Source organism: Chaetodon trifascialis, chromosome 24 (assembly GCF_039877785.1).
Source record: "Chaetodon trifascialis isolate fChaTrf1 chromosome 24, fChaTrf1.hap1, whole genome shotgun sequence".
In the NCBI taxonomy this organism is placed as follows: domain Eukaryota; kingdom Metazoa; phylum Chordata; class Actinopteri; order Chaetodontiformes; family Chaetodontidae; genus Chaetodon; species Chaetodon trifascialis.
This window is the reverse complement of record NC_092079.1, coordinates 8133215-8154937: the sequence shown is the minus strand read 5'-3', so window position 1 is coordinate 8154937 and position 21723 is coordinate 8133215. Positions and strand designations below refer to the sequence as shown.

At 43.3% G+C, this 21723-nt stretch overlaps 3 protein-coding genes across 4 annotated transcripts in view; 2 read left to right on the top strand and 1 right to left on the bottom strand.

Moving 5' to 3' along the window:
- Nucleotides 1-517: 517 nt before the first annotated feature.
- Nucleotides 518-3829, top strand: LOC139327906 (putative methyltransferase DDB_G0268948). The gene is made up of 6 exons (XM_070957929.1): nt 518-625; nt 1950-2110; nt 2258-2471; nt 2833-2936; nt 3013-3150; nt 3742-3829. Exons 1-6 carry the CDS (start codon nt 518-520, stop codon nt 3827-3829), a joined length of 813 nt encoding a protein of 270 aa, XP_070814030.1.
- Nucleotides 3830-5123: 1294 nt separating this feature from the next.
- LOC139327919 (receptor activity-modifying protein 1-like) lies at nt 5124-11323 on the bottom strand. The gene is made up of 3 exons (XM_070957947.1): nt 11269-11323; nt 8970-9108; nt 5124-5379 (listed from the first exon to the last, which is right to left on the bottom strand). Exons 1-3 carry the CDS (start codon nt 11321-11323, stop codon nt 5124-5126), a joined length of 450 nt encoding a protein of 149 aa, XP_070814048.1.
- A 3083-nt stretch (nt 11324-14406) lies between these two features.
- Nucleotides 14407-21723, top strand: part of LOC139352082 (receptor tyrosine-protein kinase erbB-4-like) — a 223706-nt gene continuing 216389 nt past the window's right edge. Inside the window, exon 1 of one of the 2 annotated variants that reach the window (XM_070994128.1) lies at nt 14407-14758. In XM_070994128.1, coding sequence (XP_070850229.1) covers nt 14695-14758 — 64 coding nt within the window. In that variant the 5' untranslated portion in view covers nt 14407-14694. The remainder of the gene's footprint in view (nt 14759-21723) is intronic. The other variant, XM_070994129.1, reaches the window with a different exon arrangement.

The window sequence follows — 21723 nt, the reverse complement described above, 5'->3', positions numbered from 1 at the left end:
CAACATGAATACCAAAAATAAACATGATTATCAGCTTTGGTTTTGCTAAGTTGGTTCGACTATTTGAGAGCCGGAGCACAGGCGCTATCATCAATGCCACAGTTTTACTCAAAGTGAACTGGATCAGACAAAGAAAGCTGATTATGGGCAACACACACTTTTATACCCCCCCGCCCAATCTCCTCTCTGCCTGGAATTGAGTTATGAAAATTTGATCAGGGTCTTAAGAAGTCAGACAGAAAGTTGCTGAGTCATTGAGGATATCTTTTTTTTTTTTTTTTTAAGTTAAATTATAGAAATAAATGAATACACTGTGCAATGTATCAGAAACTGAAGATGGACATTTATTACAAGCAATAACATTCTTAAGTTTGGCATGCTTTCTTGGCAGCAGGAGAGCAGGACACTTTTAGTTTTGGCAGTTAATGTGTAACTAGGAGGTTAAATAAGGACTCACAATGTGGAGTCAAAGTATTCGGCCAGTTGGGCACTTTGACGTGCATGAGCGCTGTGAAACATGGCTGTACGTCTCTTTGAGGGTAGAGATCATGCAACTGCTTACCTGCAGTACAGAGTGGCACCGCATGAATTAGTCAGCAGGATTATGAAATTCATGGAGAAAAAGGTAAGTGTGCAAGTTTTAATAATAATGAATATAAAGCCATAGAAGGCTTTATAAACAGTCGTAGTTCTGCCGAATAATCTGCAATGTAACCAGCCCAAAAGGCAATGGCAAATAAAGGGAAAGAGGCCAAAAATGCATGTGGATGTGTGGGAAATAAAGCATTGGTGAGAAAATGTATTTTTCAGTCTGCACCCTTCAGCCCTTAGCAATGGCCTCTAAATACTGAACCTCGCCCTGTGGATGGACACCAACTTGTTCAAAAAGCTTTTGGGGCTGTTATCAGAGGTGTAAAGAGGACCTGAAAACCATCCCTGAGCAAAAGAAGAGACATCTTACCAGAAAAAAGATTCAATTACACATTCAAAATCAGTGACAGAGGAGTGTTGATCTTCAACCAAGTAGTTCGGGGGCTTCTTGTGAATGGGATGACTTAAATGTTGAATCACTTGGTTTCCCTTCATGAAGTCCAGACTTACAATTTCATACACATTTAGTCCAATAATAGTTTGTGTGTACTTGTCCTCGTCCGGGATGTCAGGATTTCAGTTCGAAAGGTGACACTCATTACTGATAAATGTGCTTTGCTGTAGATTAGTGACATATTTCAAGTGGTTCATGCAATTATGCTGCTGCAGTCAGCTCAGGGTCTTTGAGTGCTTGCTCACACCAGCCAGAACTGCATCACTCAGGGGCTTGCTGAGTTTCATAGATGTCTTGACTTGTTGGAAGCCCACGTGTACTTTGGTCCCTCCCTGCAAGGTGTTGATTACTTTGGTGACGGGGGCTGTAGCCTGATGTATTCCCAAAGGAAGGCCTGGTCTGCAGGACTGATTTACCCCCACCTTCCCCATTTTTTTTGAATGACTTATATAATATAACGAAAACTTATTTTCTAACATGATCGCCTTGGAACTACCATCTCACAACAATTCAAGATCCTCCTTCTCTTCTTCCTCCTCCTCCTCATCTTGAGTTTCCTTGCCATCCACATCCTCCAATGGGTTGCTGTTGCACCTTTTGCAGCACTGGGGTTGTTGTTTTCATCTCCAGAAACACAGAAGCCCATCAGAAAATTTGATCCATTGACTGTTGTTGTGCAGACCCCTTTCATTGTAGACAGTAACAGTACGGTCTGGGTCAATCCGGTGTGCCGTCATACCTATGAAGCTGCATCTTCTTGAGCTCAAAACCGAAGTACATTTATTCAAATACTTCACACCACTGATAGTAATTTGCAGCTTATTTGATTGAGCATGTTATGGCCCACCCAGGATAATTAATCCATCTAAGATTCATTTAAACAGTGTAACTCAATTCCTTTTAGACGCCAAACCAATTCACACTTGCAGTGGATGTTGGCTGTGGTTCCGGCCAAGGGACGACCTTATTGGCTCCGTACTTCAGCAAGGTTGTTGGAACAGACGTCAGCCCTGCCCAGCTGGAGATGGCGCTGAACAATAGCAACCCTCCAAATGTATCATACAGGTGAGGTGGAGGGAAGGTGTGGGAGGGGACTTTGATAAAACTGGGGTTGTAATCAGCCATGCATTTGTTCTTTTACTCTGTAAAGTCTCCCCAATCCCCAAATTCTCCCTTTTTCCTGCTACATTGTCCTGGCCGCCTCGACCCCAGGCAGTGTCCTGCAGAAGAGCTCCCATTTGCTGCCGGTGAGGTGGACCTTGTGACAGCCATGACGGCGGCTCACTGGTTCGACCGCCAGAAGTTCCTCCTGGAAGCCGACAGGGTGCTGAGGCCCGGAGGCTGCCTGGCTCTCCTGAGCTACACCATGGACATGGAGCTAGAGTATGGAGACATCACCAACGCGCTCAATGACATCTGCAAAGAGGTACATCCAAAACATAAAACCTAATGTGGAACAGAAACAAGAAGATTTCACATTTTAAAACCACTTAAAAATAACTTTTAATTGCAAGTCAATAACCATAAATTAACTGTGTGACTTAAAATCAGTCATTCAGTCACCTTTAAATGTGAATTATGTCACGTCAAATACCATTTGATACATGACCTTATATATGTGGTGATTAAGCTGCTTATGCTGGCAATATAAGTGACATACTCATCAATGTGATACTGTATCTTTGAAATGACTTTATGCTGAAAATATTTATTAACTATACGAACACCTGAGAAGTAAGCAGCATGTAAATCCATTGTGTTCAATTGTGTTCTTTTTTTGAAATTAGTTTTACGCTGCTTTGCTTCCTTTCCGAAATCCCTACATCGGATCGAGCTCGATAAAGATCTACACAGACATGTTGGACTCCTGCTCATATCCGGACAAAGAGTGGTGAGTGTTTCACGCTGGCGATAAAAAACATCCTTACGAAAATGCATGAGATAAGTTCATGTTATTTTTCCACCAGGAATGAGTGTTTCCGGGTTAAAAGGGCCGTGCCACTGACTGCATACATGGGCATGGTGCAGACCTTCTCCAGCTACCAGAAACTGCAACAAAAGGACCCCGCTGAGGCTGAGCGTCTTTCCAATGATATCAGGAACAAGTGAGATATTAACCTCCAATCTATCCAGAAAGCTAATCGTTAACTTCTGGCCCTGAGCTCTCACCTCCACTCGCCTGCCGCTGGTCTCCTTATCTTTAGAGATATTAATTTATCATCATCAACAAGAGCTGAAATTTGCTTTTGAATACTGCAACAGTCGCAGGCATTAATCAGAAAAGCCAAACACTGCTTGACTAAGCTTAACTGTTGAAGGCTTTTACTGCTTTCATAATATAACCACCATTAATTCCCCTGCCACTGACAGGACAGAAGCCCAGCAAGCGAAATATATGGAGGACAAGTGCTGAGCCATAACTTTAACATGGAAAACAAAAAAAGTATGACATTGTATTTAATTACTATCACAGTTTGGAAAGATTTACACACAGTTCTGCTGTTTGTCTGTACAGAGAGTTGACCTGTGTTTTGTCTTGTTTTGTCTAACAAGGACAGAGAGTCGTCTGAGGTTTTAGCTCATTAGACTACTTTCTATTTCTTCAGCTATTTTGCAAATGCATAACATGTAGCCATGAGTCCGTCCATGAATTGATTTTAGATCCTGTGTAACCACTCCGTCTCTTTCCATCTCAGGTTGCTGTCTGCCATGAAGGCGTCCTCTCCTGACACAGAAGTTACGGTGGTTGTGAAGTATTTCTATTGGCTGGCATGCAAACCTTGAATCCTGCACACCACTGTTTCCTGACCCTTTTGACTCCTGACGTCTTGAAACAAACCACTGTTGGCCTTTGTCAGCATTGGTGCTGCACGTCTACCGGCTGTGAGCAACCGATCAAAAAGAGCTTTTGTGGGTCCTGATCCTCAGGTTGGAAACCACAGCTGTAGGTTTCACCAGGAAGTGACGCAAACCTGCACAGCCAGATATAAACAGACGTTGAGAATCCCTTGAAATGCAAAGATGGATCTGTATCACTTTGTGACAAGCACGTTGATTTTTCTATAAATATACATATATGAATGTTCTAATGTAAATATGACATATACTTTTTAATACTTATTTATTTACTATTGACCTCCACAGTGAACACTAGATGGTGCCCTGTCACAGTGATGGAAAAGTCCACATTGAGCCATTTGTGCAGCCTTTAAATTTTACTTTTCTTAAATGAGTTTCCTTTCTCGTGAGCTCAATGAGAGGAATGCAGAATGTCTGCATCTTGAAGTAAGCTGCGCTTCAAACATGAGTCTTTCACATCAACAGATTTAATCAGGAACATTTGGTGTATTTGAACATAAATTGAAGTGCGATCATCCTCCAGAAGAAGATGGAGAAATGCAGATATTGAAAAAAACATTTTGAAAAAAAGCACTGATTGCGTGTCGCGTCGATTCATTGAATGTAAACAAATCATCAGCGTCTTCATGAAAATTTAATCCAGGCGCCATTTGGTTTCCTCCGAAATGCATGTAGCTCTGCAGATGAGATGAGAATAAAACCAACGCTTCTGCTCCCCTTTCCTCTCTTTCTTCACCTCTTTTCCAAAATTTACAACAACAATTTATCCAAGTCATTGGTGTCTCTCTGAGAGACCTCCTCTCTACTGTTATTTATGTGTTTGCAGATTGTTCAGGGCCATGAGAACAGATGGTAATTAACATGCATGGCCTCCAAATCCCCTGAATCTCAGACTTTGTTACTTTCCCCAGCCAAACTTTGACACCATAATATTGGTGATGCTATCTTCTAAAATGATGCACAGATAAATATTTTTTTTATATACTAAATAGAGCTTTTAATACATGTTATTTTTGAAAGATCAAGGAGTTTTTCATGAGCAATTGTTTCACTGCAGTGTCCACACACACACACACATCGTATTAATAAAGAAATAACACAATTTCAAGACAATTTAAGAGCAAAATCACTCTAAAATCCTTTATCACATGCTCAGTCTTTGCCTGTCAGGAGTCCATCTGTATTTACAAGCCTTGAGTCCAAATCCAGAAGTAGGTCTCTATAAAACCCCCTCTGTGCGTTTACTCCTCCACACCACTAGGGCAGTCATGAGCAGGGTGACCAGCACTGGCACTGCGATGAACGGGGCCAGGATGCTAACCGGCGGGTCGTGGAGGAGCCGGCCGGTCAGAGCGCAGTCGTGGAAGTAAATCCGGTGAATCTGCATGAAGAAGCGGTCGACGATCTGATTTGGCCAGAAGCAGTCGACCCTCAGGGCCACCTGGTAGGTGCAGTTTGTCAGTCCCTCGTAGATCCTGCAGAGGGCGACAACACACAGTCAAATATACCTCTGAGGAAAACATGCTGAAACAAACATTGAGTTTCATGAAAACAGATTTCTACGATAAGCTCAAGTTATCGTTATCTCCGTTCCCCTGTTACTCAGTGTTAGAAATACACGCTTCAGATTAAAAATATCTCTTGGAGTGTCTTTGAAATGTCCTTTCAGAGTGGGACCAGAGGAGGGATTCCTGTTGATAGGAAAAAAAAACCAAAGGAGTGTCTAGAATTACCAGTGGGCTTAACACAGCTAAATATAACTGCTAGGTGGCAGAGGGCAAAGGAAATAGAGATGCATACCAAAAGGGTAGCGCCCTCAGCACAGCATTGCCCCATCCATACCAGCACAGAGTCTGAGCGGCCACTGTGTTCAACTGCATAGCTGGAGGCTGAGTGGGCAAGTGGTCAGAAAGGCCAGTCCCTTAAAGTAAAAATGCACCCAGCTTTAATGTTTTTTTCCTCCTCTGCTGGGTGCTATCTATTATTTATTATTTTCTATGACAGGTCAAACAACATGAGGTTTCCACAACTCTCAAACGATAATTGCATCGATCATCCGGCGTAATAAAAGCAAGGCGACAGAAAGTGAGCCGTGGATCCTGACTTGGCTCCCCGTGTTCCCCCACTTGATTTGATCATAAGTTAATTAGTCGGAGGTTAATTTGGTTATGAGTGAAGCGCATATTTATTGGGGAAAATGAACCATGTAAGCATGATGTCAACTGGGCTATTAAGGGCAAATTAAATCTAGATTTTGATACAAAGAAAAGATGAAGGAGCCACTTAATCAGCACAGTCTGGGGGTCTTTAGGGCCCGAGGCACTGGGGCCCCTGGTTGGTTGGCTATCCATTTTACATAGTAATGGTTTGAAATTGACTAAAATTATGATGTAGAGCCTGATGGTTTTATTATTAATATGCTATGTATGACTCAGTGCCCATTGACTGCAAGTCACTTGTGTGTGCTTCTATTTTTGTGTTTGTTCAAAATGCTGGTGGATTTTAGAGCCAGCGATCATCACGGGGAGCTGTTTCAAGTGTTTCAGCTTCAAGAGCGAGGGCCAGGGTTTAAAGGGAGGGTTAAACTCAATGACAGTTTAGGATTAAGACTCACGCTTGGGGTCTTGATTAAGATTTGGAATTCGTAAAGGTTTAAGATTAGGGTTAAATTATTCTCACAAGTGTGGCAATAGACGTGTGTTGAGTGACCATTGCTTTGGTCTGAAGGTAAGACAAGAGTCAAGAGAGACTGGAGTGTTTTCCATAGCTCTGAGCAATTCAGTGTGTGAGTGACGCCATCTTTTTTTGTTGTTGTTGTTAAAGTTCTATTTGTTTCTTAACTAACCAGCAAGTCTTGAGTCTCGAGTGAAGCTGCAAATACACGCAGTATTTACACCCACACACGGTGACGCAACATGCGCAACACAAGCATTTGTGTCCACACACACCACACGCACAGTAGCGTGTTCTCTGTTCACAGTTTTAGTGAGTAATAAATTTTCTGATATCCCGTTTTATTCATCTGGCTACAAAATACACGTTGGCAGTGAAATCTCAAGTGTTAATTAGACTAAAATCTTGTTGCTAATTTAGAAAAATCCTTCAACAGAGGCTTGTTTTCATTATTCTGGGAAACACACACAGTTTCCTCATGGTGCTCACAGTTGTGAATCACATGGTGTTTTGCAGCAGACAACATGAGCAGACAAAAGAAGGTCACTGGAGACCTAATAAGGAGTAACTCTGATTAGCGTAGATCACTTCACAAGCTCAAGGAAAAAGGTTAGAACACCTGGGTGCTGGTTTCTGACTTGTTCAAGGTCAATCCACAGGGAGAGGAAGAGAGAACACAATCAGCAAAATAAGAACAGTGTCCTGAGCAGCAGAGGAATGACTCAGAGAAGAGGTGGATGCATCTTAAAATTGTGAGGAAGAGGAGTTGGGCTCATCTATAGATGGCTGAGATGCTCAGTTTCATAAATGACCAGAACTGTTTCTCCTCCACTTGTCCGCTTGGCAGACAATGTGGTTCGGACGCTGGTGAACTTGGAACTGATTTGTGGTGCCGGGTATTAGATTGCTGACAAGTGGACGAATCATAAGTTGGGAAAGTATTTAGAAAAATAAATCACTTCACGGATTTGAGGGGATTCAACTTCACAAATTCAAATTTGTTGAACAGCAGCCACAAGTGGCAAATGATTAAAGGAGAATTAAATTTAGCTAACAATAGCCACCATATGCTAACTGATCATACCAGACCAAGTAGGGTGAAAGGAAGGTTTGACAAAGGGTGCATTTTATTTCTTATGAATTCAGCTTTTTGTGTGTGGGAGGAAAATTCTTCATAATGTTCCCGTCTTGCTTTAAGCCCATTGTGTTACATCCTACCACTGCTTTGAAACTAATCCAACTTATTAGACTTTTATTTTCGAAGTCGCTAACTTGGTCTGCACCCACACACAAGCCTGATTTGCATTTTTTGGTCTGCGTGGTTTATTTATCTGTCGCCCAGCCAGCTCTCCAGTGGACCTTGAAGATGGCGTCAAACATTGTTGCTAGGAGTTTTGTGACATAACCGCAAACCCTCTATGTGCCTGTGCGAGTCTTTTATGAGGGCTAACAACTGCACATTCACAAACACAACCACAAATTATATGCTGGAGCAAGAGAGGCCCGTGAGCCAGGAGGGAAATCACAGATTTGACAGTCTCCTGTGGGCCTCTCAGCTCGTTTCACCCTCCTGTCTGACTCATCCTCTGAGCGCCAGTGTTTGAGAAAGCACTGCCACCTAACACACACACACGCCCACACACACGCAATAATAATGTGCGACAGATACAATAAAGGGCTGTGACCAAGTGATGTGGTGGTGAGTGGAAACACAGACAGGAGTTGGTGATGGCCATATGTCAAACAGCTGCAAAGGCAGGTTGAAGTCTCATCAGAGCAACATATTGTGGGCGGCAAACAACATCATTCCTCCACAAACAGCTAATCCTGCAGGGAGAATGGAAAAAAACTATATTTGATGGAGTGCAAGGTGGTGAATATAATACATGTGTATCATTAAGCTCAGAAGATGGCTATGATCAATGTTAACAAAGGAAAGACTCGTGGTTAAATATGGAGAGATTATGTAGAGTATGCTCTCTCCCACCAGCTTCCTTATGGAGTTATAATAGTTCTTTATTCCATTAATAGCATATCTGAAAAATACATGCATGTAATATTATCACTGATGAGGAGAATGTGCAGCACAAAAAAAGGTTCACGTTCAGCATTTTCAGTCTGTTCACGGCAAATAACAAACCAGGAACATCGAGCTGGGCGAGACTGATATACTGAAGAAGAAAATGTGCATAATACGGTTTAAGATTTGGGTCTCTGACAGTCTATATTTGCTCTGAATAAGAGTCAAATGCAGCATAGCATTAGTTAGCATCAGCTGCTTCCTTCATGCTCTCACTGGTTCATCCATCAGCTGGTGCTCAGCGCAGTCTTTGTACTGTTTTTAGTTGAGCGTTTGCCCACTGATTTCGCACGACCCAGCAGGTGAACTTACTCCATAGTGTCCTTCCAGCTGCACCACAGGCCTCTGTCCAGTCCTCCCATATCGAACTTGAACTTGGCTAAGCAGAGATCATTGATCATCCTCTCGTAGAATCCCCCGTTGCAGCCAGACGCTGATGGAAGAACTTGAGCTAAAGAGGACAAAAAACAAACAAAATGCAATCATCAAGTTAGAAATATGACAGAGAATGGACGTATGTGAGGGTTAGGTTAGTGATCGCTCTATTGCAGCGAGTGGGGAGCAAAACTTAGCATTATTGTCAAGATACAAAAGCTTTAACAAAGCACTACAGAGGTTATCTGCTGTTTTCAATACTTCATAATAAGGAAACAGCAAACAAGGTCATGTCCTGGCAATGGTTATTCCTATTGGACCATTCTCTTCCCTATTAGCCTGCTGCTCTCACTAAGAAAAGACTCTAATTTGCAGTAGGAGTCCCAATCCCATTTGTTTACTTCAGAGATGTGTGTAAACAGCTTCTTAACGTGGAGGCAGACCGCAGCTGTCCCCACAGGACTCGGAGCTGAATGTAACACCACTGAGCAGTACAGTAGGAGATGGAGCTTAAGCAGGCGGAAAAGGCCCGTGTGGAACGAACAGGTTGTTGTTACGATGAAGGAATACGGTGGATCTCAGTCTGCGCCAGCCTGATAAGGGCCAACTGTGTGCCCATTATGTTTGTTCTGTCTCAGCTGGCTTTCAAGGCTCTGAAACAGTCAAAGGAAGACTGACTGTGTTGACACGGGGATTTCGAAAAGAGATGCTACTGAAAGAAGAATGTGAAAAACGGCCAGGACCCCATCGCTGGTGCGGCACACATTGAGCAAAAAAAAAAAAATTAAGCATCTATTAGCTTGTTTATCACTCACGGAGTTGTGAGGATGTTATGTTTCACCTGTCTGTTTGCTGGCAGCTGCTCATAGAGGAATCTGACATTCAAGCGTTCAGAGAAGCCTTCCAACTTGGCTGCTTGCGTTTGCATTCCATTTTCCAGCAAAATCAAAGCAAAGTGTGACAGATGCTGCAGCACCCTATTGATTTACTGCCAAGTTTTTCCAGATTTTGGCCAAAGGAAACACCCATCAGTCGAGCGGGAATCGTGAATTCTGCCTGCCGTTCTACGACTCAGTATTTATGGATCTTCAAAACTGATGCCCATGAATGTGACATGATCCCTCTCGCTCACATGCAAGCCTGATTTTCATGTTCTCGCGTTGATGTGGGGGTGAAAGTAAAGCCCAGAGACAGAGGATTTTCAAAAGCCCATCAAGAGAAGGGAGCGCTGGAAGCAACCTGATGCATGAGGGATTCCTGTTATATTGCACACAGGCCCTCCCTGGATACATGTTATTGTACTGAGAGGTGTATGAATGTGTCAGAGGAGTTATTCTTCTGCAGCTGTGTGAAAACTAGTGAGGGAATCAGGATATTTTTATACCTAAAAAGCACTTTGCATGTTATAAGTTCCTTTCAGCAGCCAAACTGAAGCCTTCCTTGGAACCTGTTGAACATCCGCATTGCAATAACTGCCATTTCTATGTCATGCTACTTTAAACTTGCGCTCCGCTACACTCCAGAGGTGATTAATGCACTCTTTGTATCTATATTTAATAGTTACTTTGCAATTAAGATGTCACACATGGCACATATGATGAGATCGGAGAATATAATGAACTGTGAAAGATTAGGATGCCCAACATCATATAAAATAAATGGAGTTATAAGCAGCTCCACCATTGCATTCGTAAAAATAGCTCAATAATATATTAAATAATTACATGACAGTCAAGCTTTTTCTGATTGAGTACTTTTATTTTTTGCTGATGATAATCATGTATTTTACTTAAGGGGAAGCTGATGCAGTACTTTTACTTCTAAAAGAGTCTTTCTACAGTGTGACACTCTGACTTTTAATTCTTTCTCCACCCCTCACTTAAATTTCTGCAATTATTTATTTCAGTCTGCTATAAATAAATAGATAATAAATGCATACATACAAATTAAGACCTTGCCTCAGACCAAAAACGCACCATGTAAAATATAAAGGGACAGTGTGTAGTCAAAATTGTCAATGTTTGTGAACTTTGTAAATGAATAAAATAATACAACTGAGAATTAGCCAACAATGCAAAACACACATGCACACACAACACTTCTTTATAAACATCCCAGATATCCAAAAATGAACCCTACACATGATCCAAAACTAATTTTCTCTGGAAAATAGACAAGACAAGTCAAGTTTAAGCCACTCAGGAGAACTTCAGGATTCACTACAACAAACACTCACCTGCCAACAACAACACAAGCGCTGCTTTCAGGAGCGACGCCTTCTCCAGAGCCATGCTGAAAACCAACCCCAAGCTCTGCTCACTCCCTGGACATGAGCTGCACGTGGCTCATTCTTCCTCCAGCCAAAGCCACTGATTCAGGAACGACACGCAAGGTTACAAATGAATTCACCGCAGCCCGACAAGAAGTGTGCGTAAAAGCCCCTTGACCTTCCAGTGGGGCAGCCTCCTTCCGTCAGCGCAGCCCTAATCATAGACCCTCTGCCTGTCATCTGATCCTCTTGTCCTGCTGCTTACAGTGTGGAGCTGATCACAGGGGACAGAACAAAGTCAGGCACCAAAATTAGTGCTGGTCTTAATAAACCAAGAGAATCATTTCCAAAAAAAAAAAAAAAAAAAAAATCTCATGACATATAACCCTAACTCGCAGTCATGTTATACAAACGTAAGAGCACATGGGACTAGTGAGCCACGTGGGATAAAATAGATAAACTTGAAGTAGTAAACACGTCCTGTGTGGAATACTGTTGGAATATTACAGCCCAGTTAAAGGATCTAAGAGATTAAAAGTCTGTAAGAAAGCATAATAAGATCACTGTGATGCCCCTGAAGGGGGAGCCTTGTTACAGAAACTTCCTATGTCTGACGTCTAATGTTAGGATGGGAATTCAGCTGTGACAGGACCATCCTAACAGAAGAATTTCTTAAATAAGCACGGCAAAGACCCTTTCCTAAATACAAATAACTGCCTCAAATGGCATCAATACTGCTGTTAGGCCTCCACAGCAAAGACAATGAAAATGGGGGAGAGCATAAAGACGGTCGCACGGATCAAGATTACATTCAGATCAAGGATGCAGGCAGCCTCCTGTTCATTCTAAACACAGAAAAGGCCTTTATATAATTACAGTTATCACGATTTATAATCTGTCATTTGAATGCTGTTTGCTCTAATTTGCCCTGTTATCACAGCAGATGCCTCCTGTAAGATGTCATGTCATTAGACTCATTGTAAGTTTTTAATTAAAAGCCTATGAGTCAAGCTTTCTCCATTACTTTTTTGATCATTTGTAATGGATTACTCGGACTCCCCTCTTCAGTGTGAGCCGCCGTTCTGCAACCAATCAAAGCTTACTTTGGACTCACGCAGGGACTCATTTCAGAGCACAAAGATGCAATTCCCATTTTCATGTCACACTTGTATCATTACGAATCTCATGCAGCTCACTAATTGAATGTTTTATCTGCAGATTTCTGCACAGGAACAGAGTGACGTTCATTAGTATTCTCAAGGCTGCTCTGCGTTGTGCTGCCACCCAGTGAGGCTGCCTGAGCTGGTGTGTGTGTGTGTGTGTGTGTGTGTGTATGTGTGAGAGAGAGTGAAAGAGAGACTAATCCCATAGCTCAAATAAATGTTTTCATGTATGTGTTACTGCTTTGTGCAGACTGACAGCCGGTGTATCTCCCCTAGGTTCATATTTCAGTGGATACATGTGTTCGTGGATTTGTTTTTTTTTTAAAGACAAACCCACTTTTTGTTGATTTTAAAGGATGTTTTACACAGCTTTATACTGGTTTGCATGTTTGCAAAAGGCATATTTCAATCAATGCACACAATGCTGATTTTTAGGGACTGTAGAAAAGTTATTGGAGAAGGTTGAAGGGCTGAAAACTTAAAAAAAAAAACCATAAAAAAAATAAAAATAAATCCCTACAATATCACAAAAATGGTGCAGTTATTGCAACACATTTTTAGAATTAACACCACAAAATGATGCAATTTAACATTTTTAGGTGACTGTATAATACATAAATAAATCTCAAGGGAAGAATAAAATAATGCATACATCTAGGATGAGAAATTGTTAAATGACTGGCTAAATAACCTCCCTTCAACAAAAATAAAAAATACAACCCTTTACCTTTTAAAACCCAGTCCCTTACCTCAGTTTTTATGGCCAAAAATGATGATAACCAGGTTTTAAAGTGATCATGGGGCCTTCTGATTGAATTCCCATTGTTATGAGTGTAGAATTTATGAAGAATACAAACCCAAATGTTATTTTATATCCCTCAAGAGCTCCACGATGCACAGTTTTCTCATTGCAGCTGATTCAAAACAGAGTAGTTCTCCACAAATTCCCCTAGAGAGCAGCAGAGGACACGAAATGAACAATTCCTTTAGCTGCATGAGGACATATGAGGGATCATTTCGGTCCTTTTGCAACCTTGCTGCCTAAAGTGTGGAATCATTTTGGTTATAGAGCCAGTTTATGCCCGAGTTTTCCCCTTACATGGATCACTAATCCGTATCTTTTTGTCCTCGCAGCCGCTTTCACACTTTCTCATCTGTCCACAAACGAGGCCAGGGAGCAGAGAAGGGTACACTGGCCTGTAAAATGAGCGGCCATGAAAATGCGATGCTGCTGGTGCCATTGCCGTCACCGCAGCCCCATTAGACTGGTATCATCAAAGTTTATCGGCTGTGCCTTCGAGTGGCGGATCTTTGCAGAGGCTGACCCTGCTGGCACAGCACGAAACTTTTCTCTCAGCCCACATTAAATTCACAAACACAAATGAAGCAAACGCTGTTATTATGATACTCTTCTAACAAGCGTCCTCTGGAAAATCACAGTAATTTATGATGCTTCCATCTTTTCCCCTGAAGACATTAGTGTATGTCTATTTTATCTTTAATTTTCTGTTACAGGAGTTTATCTCTCTCAATTATGTGCAGTAATTGCAACCAATAGTCTATATAGAAACTAATGAAACATGACTTTAAATTATGATCGTTATGTGATCATGAAAAGCCAATTTCTGTGTTGTTTCCAGTGACACAGGTAGGACAGCACACCACCCGGCGCGAAACCAAAACAAAATCTGCTCCTGACAAGTGTATTGACAGCAGCAATGCGGCCAAACAGCCAATCGGGAGAGGTGAGAAGTGAAGTGGGCGGATTTCCAAAAAACACAAAACGCTCCTAATATTTTGGACAGCCGGTTTAATAGGCTGAATGAGGTACCAATCACAAGGAGGAGGCGTGTTCATAACCCCTCCCCATCTCAACACATGTATTCCACCCCCCTACCCCCACCCCCGCCCCTCCCGCCCCCCAAGCCACCGGCGCTATGGCATTGTGACGAGTAAATGGCTCAAGAGTGTCTGCGGTGGAAACCGACCTAAACACCGGTCTGGAAACTGATAAACAAACACAACACAGCGCGGTGCGTAAAAGCTCTCCACGGCGCGGGCTCTGGGTGCGCACGGAAACTGTGCCAGTTGTCCAAAGAAGCCAAGAAGACTCCGACGTTTTTTCTTGTTTTGGGTTGTTTATTTTTGTGTGTGTGAGTGAAATACGAGGATATCTTAATTGGACATGTGAGTTACGGGAGTTTAACAAGGCAAGCAGCTCTCTACCAAGATGAAGTTCACCGCTTGCGTCCTCGTCACTTTGGTGGTGATCCGATCGAGTGCAGCGCAGTCAGGTGAGTACTCGGATGCGCGTCTCTGCGCCTGGCTCTCCCGCTCAGGTCACACTTCAGACGCATGAATCAAGTGAAAATCGCCTTTCTGTTAGGACATAAACCTGTGCGTATGGGCAAAAGTGACTGATACACCGACAGCGCTTGTTTACTGAATAATGATGGATGCACATCCTGGTTCAACACCTGTGTCGTTAGCTCCTCATCACAAACTTAATACAACTTCACATCCAGCCAAGCAGATGCTAATTTCAGTCACCGCACCGACACACACCTGCATTAAATTGGGAGATTCAGTAGCCTCCCGGCGTGTCGAGCTCTGCGTAAAAATCTCAAACTCCCCCTCCTTATATTTGTTTTTTTTGACCCATTATTGGGATTTTTAAGCGCATCGAGGAAACATTTATGTAGCGGAAAATGCTTGAATTCCACTTAGTTGCGTGCATGATTCGATAAACCTTTTGAGTAAGAGAAATCAGGGATGAAATGTCTTTGAAAATTATCTGGAAGACGGCGAATCTCTGGTATTTGCGCAGCTCACATGAGCCCAGTGCTCATTGCACCCTTAAATATGAATGAATGCGCCATCGTTGTAATTTAACTCCCTTAAGCGGACATTGATACAGATCGGGGACCGCGGCTATTTGCGCTGATTTATGGCAGTTGAGCTCGGTTGCACCAGTGGCACAGTTTTCACTCCTTACTGTCTTTGAATAATTTAGATGTAGCAGATATACTGAGGGCTATAAAAGCGGTGGGAAAACATCTCGCTTTCATCATTTGCACCCCCGTGGTGTCAATCCCTGGACGAAAATCACTTTAATGTTCCTGCAGTATTCTCATAAAGACTTGTAATCCGTCCATGGTACTCAATAGTCAATTTATAGTGAAGCTAATGATATTTTTATTGATGCTTTAGCTCTGCAATATTCTTTTGGCACCCCTGTAGGTTATTTGCAGATAGTTTTGCGGTGATATTTGCCCCTGCAACATGTAACTTTTGAGGTTTTCCCACTTGCTGTGAGATAATTTGCTCGTGATGCAACCAAATCTCACTACATGTCCAAGCACATAACAGTTAGAGGCTTTGATGCTGAGAAATTGTGCTGTTGAACTTTTTCCCATCAGCTTTTGTTCACAGACATGCTGATAGCTGATCAATAAAGACTTTAATGTGCTTGTTTATTCTGTTTGGTTTGGTGGAATGTCTGCTTTTGACTAAGACCAGGCTATGAGATGCACTCCTGTTATTTGCAATGTAATATTTTCTGTTTAATCTTGGGCTGATGCGGAGTTCACGATGCCAGAATCTGTCTCCGTAATTGATATAATCAAGCTTTGGCAAGGGATGGCGAAGTGGGAAAACAAGCAGAAGCAGGAAGTGGAAACACAGGAGAGTTTGTGGATTGATGTTCAGAGGTGAATTTGGCCGGGAGCCAAACCCTCAGCGGCACAAATGGGATTCCAGGACGCTTTTCTTCCCGCCTCCAAGGACAGGTCGAGTTTTGGCTCGATCTCTGCTGGTTTGTGGTTCTTAGGCAGAGCTGGAGGAACAAACACACACACACTCCCCTGCTGGCTGTGGTGTGGATCTTGGGTGGAAGGCGCTGAATGCTGCCTATTAAACAGGAGTGGATGGATGCATGGATGGATGGGTGACAGGCCGGATGAATGGGGAGGAAAAAGTGGCACCCTCACTGCTTTATTTATTCTCCATGCATGCACTCCCTTCCAAGATATTTGTGATGCAAATTCGGCCCAAGAATCTGAGCTATGCCTCTTGGGAAGTTCATTGTGTGTGTGGGTGTTAGTGGGTGAGTAGATTATTGTCACTCTTAAAATTCAGACCAAACACCATACATCAAACACATTTAAAGCCCGATCAGGTTGAAGTAAGTCAAGGCTGGAGATGCTCACCTCTCTGGTGTTTAACATGGTGATTGAATCTGTCAGTACGCTCCTGTGGAGAGACAAATGTCTGCAGCATTGCTGCCAGTCAGCCGCTCTGCTGTATATACCAAACTATGTGCGTGTGTTATGTGCAGTGTGGCCACACGTGTGCCAAAAACGGAGGCATTCGCATTGCAAGCAACTTGATTGATGTTTTGCTGAATTCTGACAGACTCTTGGCAGCGTGAGAGGATCTTAGTGCATCTGTGCGGACGCCTCTGCAGACTCGTATTAATCTTAATTTTGATGTAAATGAAACAGAAAAACCACAGGAAACTGATTCCGAGTTCAGGATTGGCAATTCTGATGCACTCAAGTGTTCGTTAACTGGAGGCTGATCAGCTTTCTCCTCCATCTTAGACTTGCGCGGCAGGTTTTTGCTCATGAAGCAGAATTCCAGTCTCTTGGAAGGCGAAACAGCACAAAAAAAAATCTGAACAGTGAAACCAACTTTTCTCTGCCAATTATCCCAGATCACTCGGGTCTTAAGGAAGTCAGCTGACATCCATGACTTGGTTGCATTGCCTTTGGCGGCATAGTGAGGTGAGGGGTGCAACTAATGATTTTTGTCGTTATTGATCATTCTTTCAATTACATTCTCTTGGAGAAAATATGCCCGCTGTAGTTTCTCACAGCCCACGCTGATGCAAACAGTTTGTTTTGTTTGACCAACAGTCTAAAACTGAATGATAGTCAGTTTACTGTTAGAAATAACAAAAATGTCAGCAAGAGGTCATGAAATTTTGGATTTAGGAAAATGAACCTTCTTCGATCCTAAATCCTTAGATTTCTTCTCCTTCCTTTGAGGAAGGGATGGGCTTGAAAGCTCTAGAAAACGTCCAGTAAGACGTGCCAAGCTACTGTTTCCAGTACCGGACAGTGTGTCTGTTGTTTGGGAATCAGTTGATTTGAAGGTCTCGAGAAGAACGCTGCAAAATGCCAAATCAAAGATGATGATATTCCCTTGAACGACTGATTTCTCTGCAGAGCCGTGACAGGATGAATCTTTGGTATTTAACTTGTGAGGGTGGGATCCACTCCTCTGCTTTTGATTAAAGCGAAAGAGACAGCTGGGCTTTTCCAAAAACTCTCACCTTTTACACCTTCTTAAACGAAGCTTGCGGCGGCGGTTTCATCATCCGCTGCGTAGCTGTCTGTTTGTCTGCCTCTCGATACAAACGCCTGAGACGTTTCAATCGCGGCGGCTCTCGGGTGTGTATGGCAACCGCTGCCTGTACACGCGTGTGTTTGGGTGACATTTAAAGACAAGCTCTCCTGTGAAATGGCCGGGGGGGGTAGAAGGGGGGCAGTGGGAGAGGGACCTGCTGAATGCCAGTATCAAATTACTGGGCGTCTGTCAGCTGGCACACACAGAGCCACGGAGCTGGCCGAGGCTTTGTAGAAGACTGACGGAAATGAGAATTTATTACAAGCTAATTAAGCTTTTTTTGATAGCATCAGTCTAGACCGCGAGCCCTTTATTTGACAGCATGAGAGATGAGGGGGGTGAAGGAATTCAATCTTGCTCTAAATTAGTCAACATTGCTATCATAACTTGATATCTGCCAGGCTTTAACCCGTGCCAGGCTCGAGCTGGATGTTTGTCAAATATGCTGTGATCGCTCGTGATGAGCCGATGGAGATCAGGATGTTTGTCGGCGTCTTCCGGTGAAACAGCTGAAGCCAGAGATAAGCAAGATAAAAAATGGCCGTTTGCATGAAAGAATAATGATTGCAGCTCAGTGAGGGTGACATTGAGGTGTTTGCTCCCTCCGTCACAACTGGACCATCCCAGCGGGCCGCAAGGGAAGCCTTACAGATGGCCTAAGACAGCAGCACGCTACATCTCCCGGTACTTGCCATCTGAATCAGTGCTCATGATCTGCACGGGCCAGACAAAGATGACGCTGTTCCCTCTCTTGGGGAAAAAAAAGTGTCTTTTTGCCTCCTACTTTTCTCTTCCCATGCATTCGAAAAGCGGTCCAGCGACGTCACGCGCCTGTTTGCTGACATTTTGTTTGCCGCCGGCTGTATAGAGGGGCTTCTGTTCTTTCGGGTTTGCGAACCACCCAAATATTTACATGCGGAATCACAACTGCACAGCATGGGAAGGAAAACATCCAAGGCTTGGGTGCAAAATAGCGGCTTTTTATTGGCCTCTGTAATCATCCCCGAAGCTTCTTAGTCCCTCTTCGTCTCTGGCGCCCTGTCTGTGTGTTTGGCAGGACAGACTTTTGAACCCCCGTGCCTTTGCTGCCTAATGATGAGCAGGGTTGGCTTTGGTTGTGCCGAGGCGTCCGGTGCCAACTCCTAGTGTGAGTTAGATTGGCTAGTTGGAGGCTGGAAGCCTGGCACAGATGTCCCCTTTCAGGAGGACTGAGATCTCACTCCCACACAGAAAACACAATCCACCCATGCACAGGGATTTAGTTTAAACACCCTCGAATCTACATGCCCCCTTTTAATTTCTTTTCGCATGCTGATTCTGCGAAAGTCTTGTTGTTTATTTTTCTCCCACGCGCACGCATGCAAACACACACGCGCGCGCTCAAAGTCGTGCGAGTTCATGGGCAAAAGGGCAGCGGAAGCCTTGTTTAGTGGGTTTTAAGTGCGAGGCAGCTTTATGCTTGCTCATTGTTTGCTTTAAGTACAAGTCTTGAATCTGCTTTCAGTGGTATGTGTTGCTCTCAGCTGTCTCTCCCTTGCCTTCGCACACACGCGCACACACGCGCACGCACACACGCGCACGCACACACGCACCCAGCGCGAGCGAGGCATGGCCGAGGAAAAGAAAGGACAGGAAAGACAGAGGAATCTTTTCTTTTTCCTCCTCTGTTTCTTCTAGACCACTGGAGGGTTTGTTCGGCCCGCCACTTGTAATTCCACTCAGAGACAAATGCCTCCATCCTGCGTCTGAGGGGCTTCCCACACACACACACACACACACACACACACACACACACACACACACACACACACACACACACACACACACACACAGGCGAGCATGGCTAACACACACATCTTTTCCGAGCAGTTTGGCTCAACACTTCACCCTTCTTTTACCTTGACTTTTATTTCATTAGCTCTCCTCCACTCTCTCTCTCACACACATTTCTCATCTCTTTTCCTTTTTATTTCCTCATCTCTCTCTCCCTCACACACACACACACACACACACACACACACACACCCCATTCTCACACATCAACATCTCCATTGCCTTTCCGTCTTATTCCCCTGCTTCATCTTCAACTCCTGCTGCTTTTCTTGCCCCTTTTAACGGCTTTCCTCGCCTTTGTCCTCCGGTGTCTTCCTTCCTCCCTCCTTCTCTTTCTCTCGCACGCACACACACACACACACACACACACACACACACACACACACACACACACACACACACACACACACACACACACACACACACACACACACACACACACACACACACACACTCTTCCCTCTGTCTTTCATTAGCCGTGTGTGTGTGAGGCTGTCACTGAGCACACAGGGTGAATGGAAAACAGCTCATTTTTTCCCCCTTTAATTACGACACCCAATTTGTTTCATGGACAACATGGTGTTGGCAGCTCCTTACACCACTCAGCCTGTCATTTACATGCTTACACACATGTTTCTGCTCCTGTGTGTGCGCGTCTGCTTCTGGGCCTGTGAGCTTTAAGCCCTTCGGATGGAGGTTTAGATGCTGATTTTGGTTTACAGCCACACTGGAAACTTTCACGGATGTCAGAGATGATTTGATTTGTGTTACCTCAAATGTGAGATTTGCTTTCCATGTCAAGCTAAATACTAATTAGTTTTTTAATTGAATGACTGCAGCTGGCAGTTTCAAATTATAGTTCTTTGAAGTTGCAACTAAAACACAACATAAGGGACTATTTTGAACTAAATTTATGTTTGCTATAAATGGTGACAGACTGTAGTTAACAGAAACATTAATGATGAATAAGTGGTTGTCATTCAAATTCTAATGTCTGAATGTGGCTTAATCATTTAATGTAAATTAGGATGACTAGCACAAGCCAATATTCAGCTTTTTGACCATTTTCCAGACTTCTATGCCAGCTGAAGCAGTTGCGATGATGCTACACCCACAGACTATGGGTGTTGGACAACAATTATTTGAACTCTTAACCCCATTTGCTACTGACCTTTGAACATGTGTCTGATTAGAATTCAGTTTGCCGTGAAAATTCCCTTCCAAGTTATTCCATAATATTAGTCGATTGAAAAAATGTTTCTTTCCTTTCCTTCTGCAGCTCCAAGCATGTTGCATTGAGCTGACAAACCGGGAGTATTTGTTGAATATATTGTGCAATGATTGTGCCCAGCAGCTTTGTACAGTAGTAGAGTTACTCATTAACGTCATGTGTTGGTACAGTAAGGTGCTGAACGGAATTTTCCGAGATTAAATTAGAATGAGCTTTCCATTAAACACACTGTTTTCCTGCATTCATTGATTTTTTTCACCACTCGGGGCAGCACAGCAAGCTCTAAGCACAGCAATGACACAGTATCACTTTAAATTGCTGTTGCTAATGTGTTGCTCTGCTTTTGGTCCACACCAACTCCCGAGGAAGATATCCAGCGATTTGGCTCTGGGTAGATTCTGAACAGTTGGTTTATTGAAGATATGCTGAAAACAGCTGGCTGCTGCGGTTGGAAATGAGTAAAGTAAATATACGGGCCTTAAAACTGAATTTGATTGCAAAAATGCTCCGTAGAGCTGAAAGGAGCTGCAGCGTTGGGGGATAATTCTCTGTGGAGTTCTTGTATTGCACACAGCTGAGTCGTTTGGTCAACTGTTAATCTGAAAATATTCATTAATGCATCATTCGGGGTGTTTTGTGCTCACATTAGTTTGAGGTTTAAAGTTAGGCCGAGGGTTATGGTTTTGAGTGAAGGCGCCTTGTAGGGTAAAAATGTATGTGCGCATATGCGTCCATTTGTGTGTCTGTGCTTGTGTATACAAGGGCTGGCTTTGAATTCACATTTGC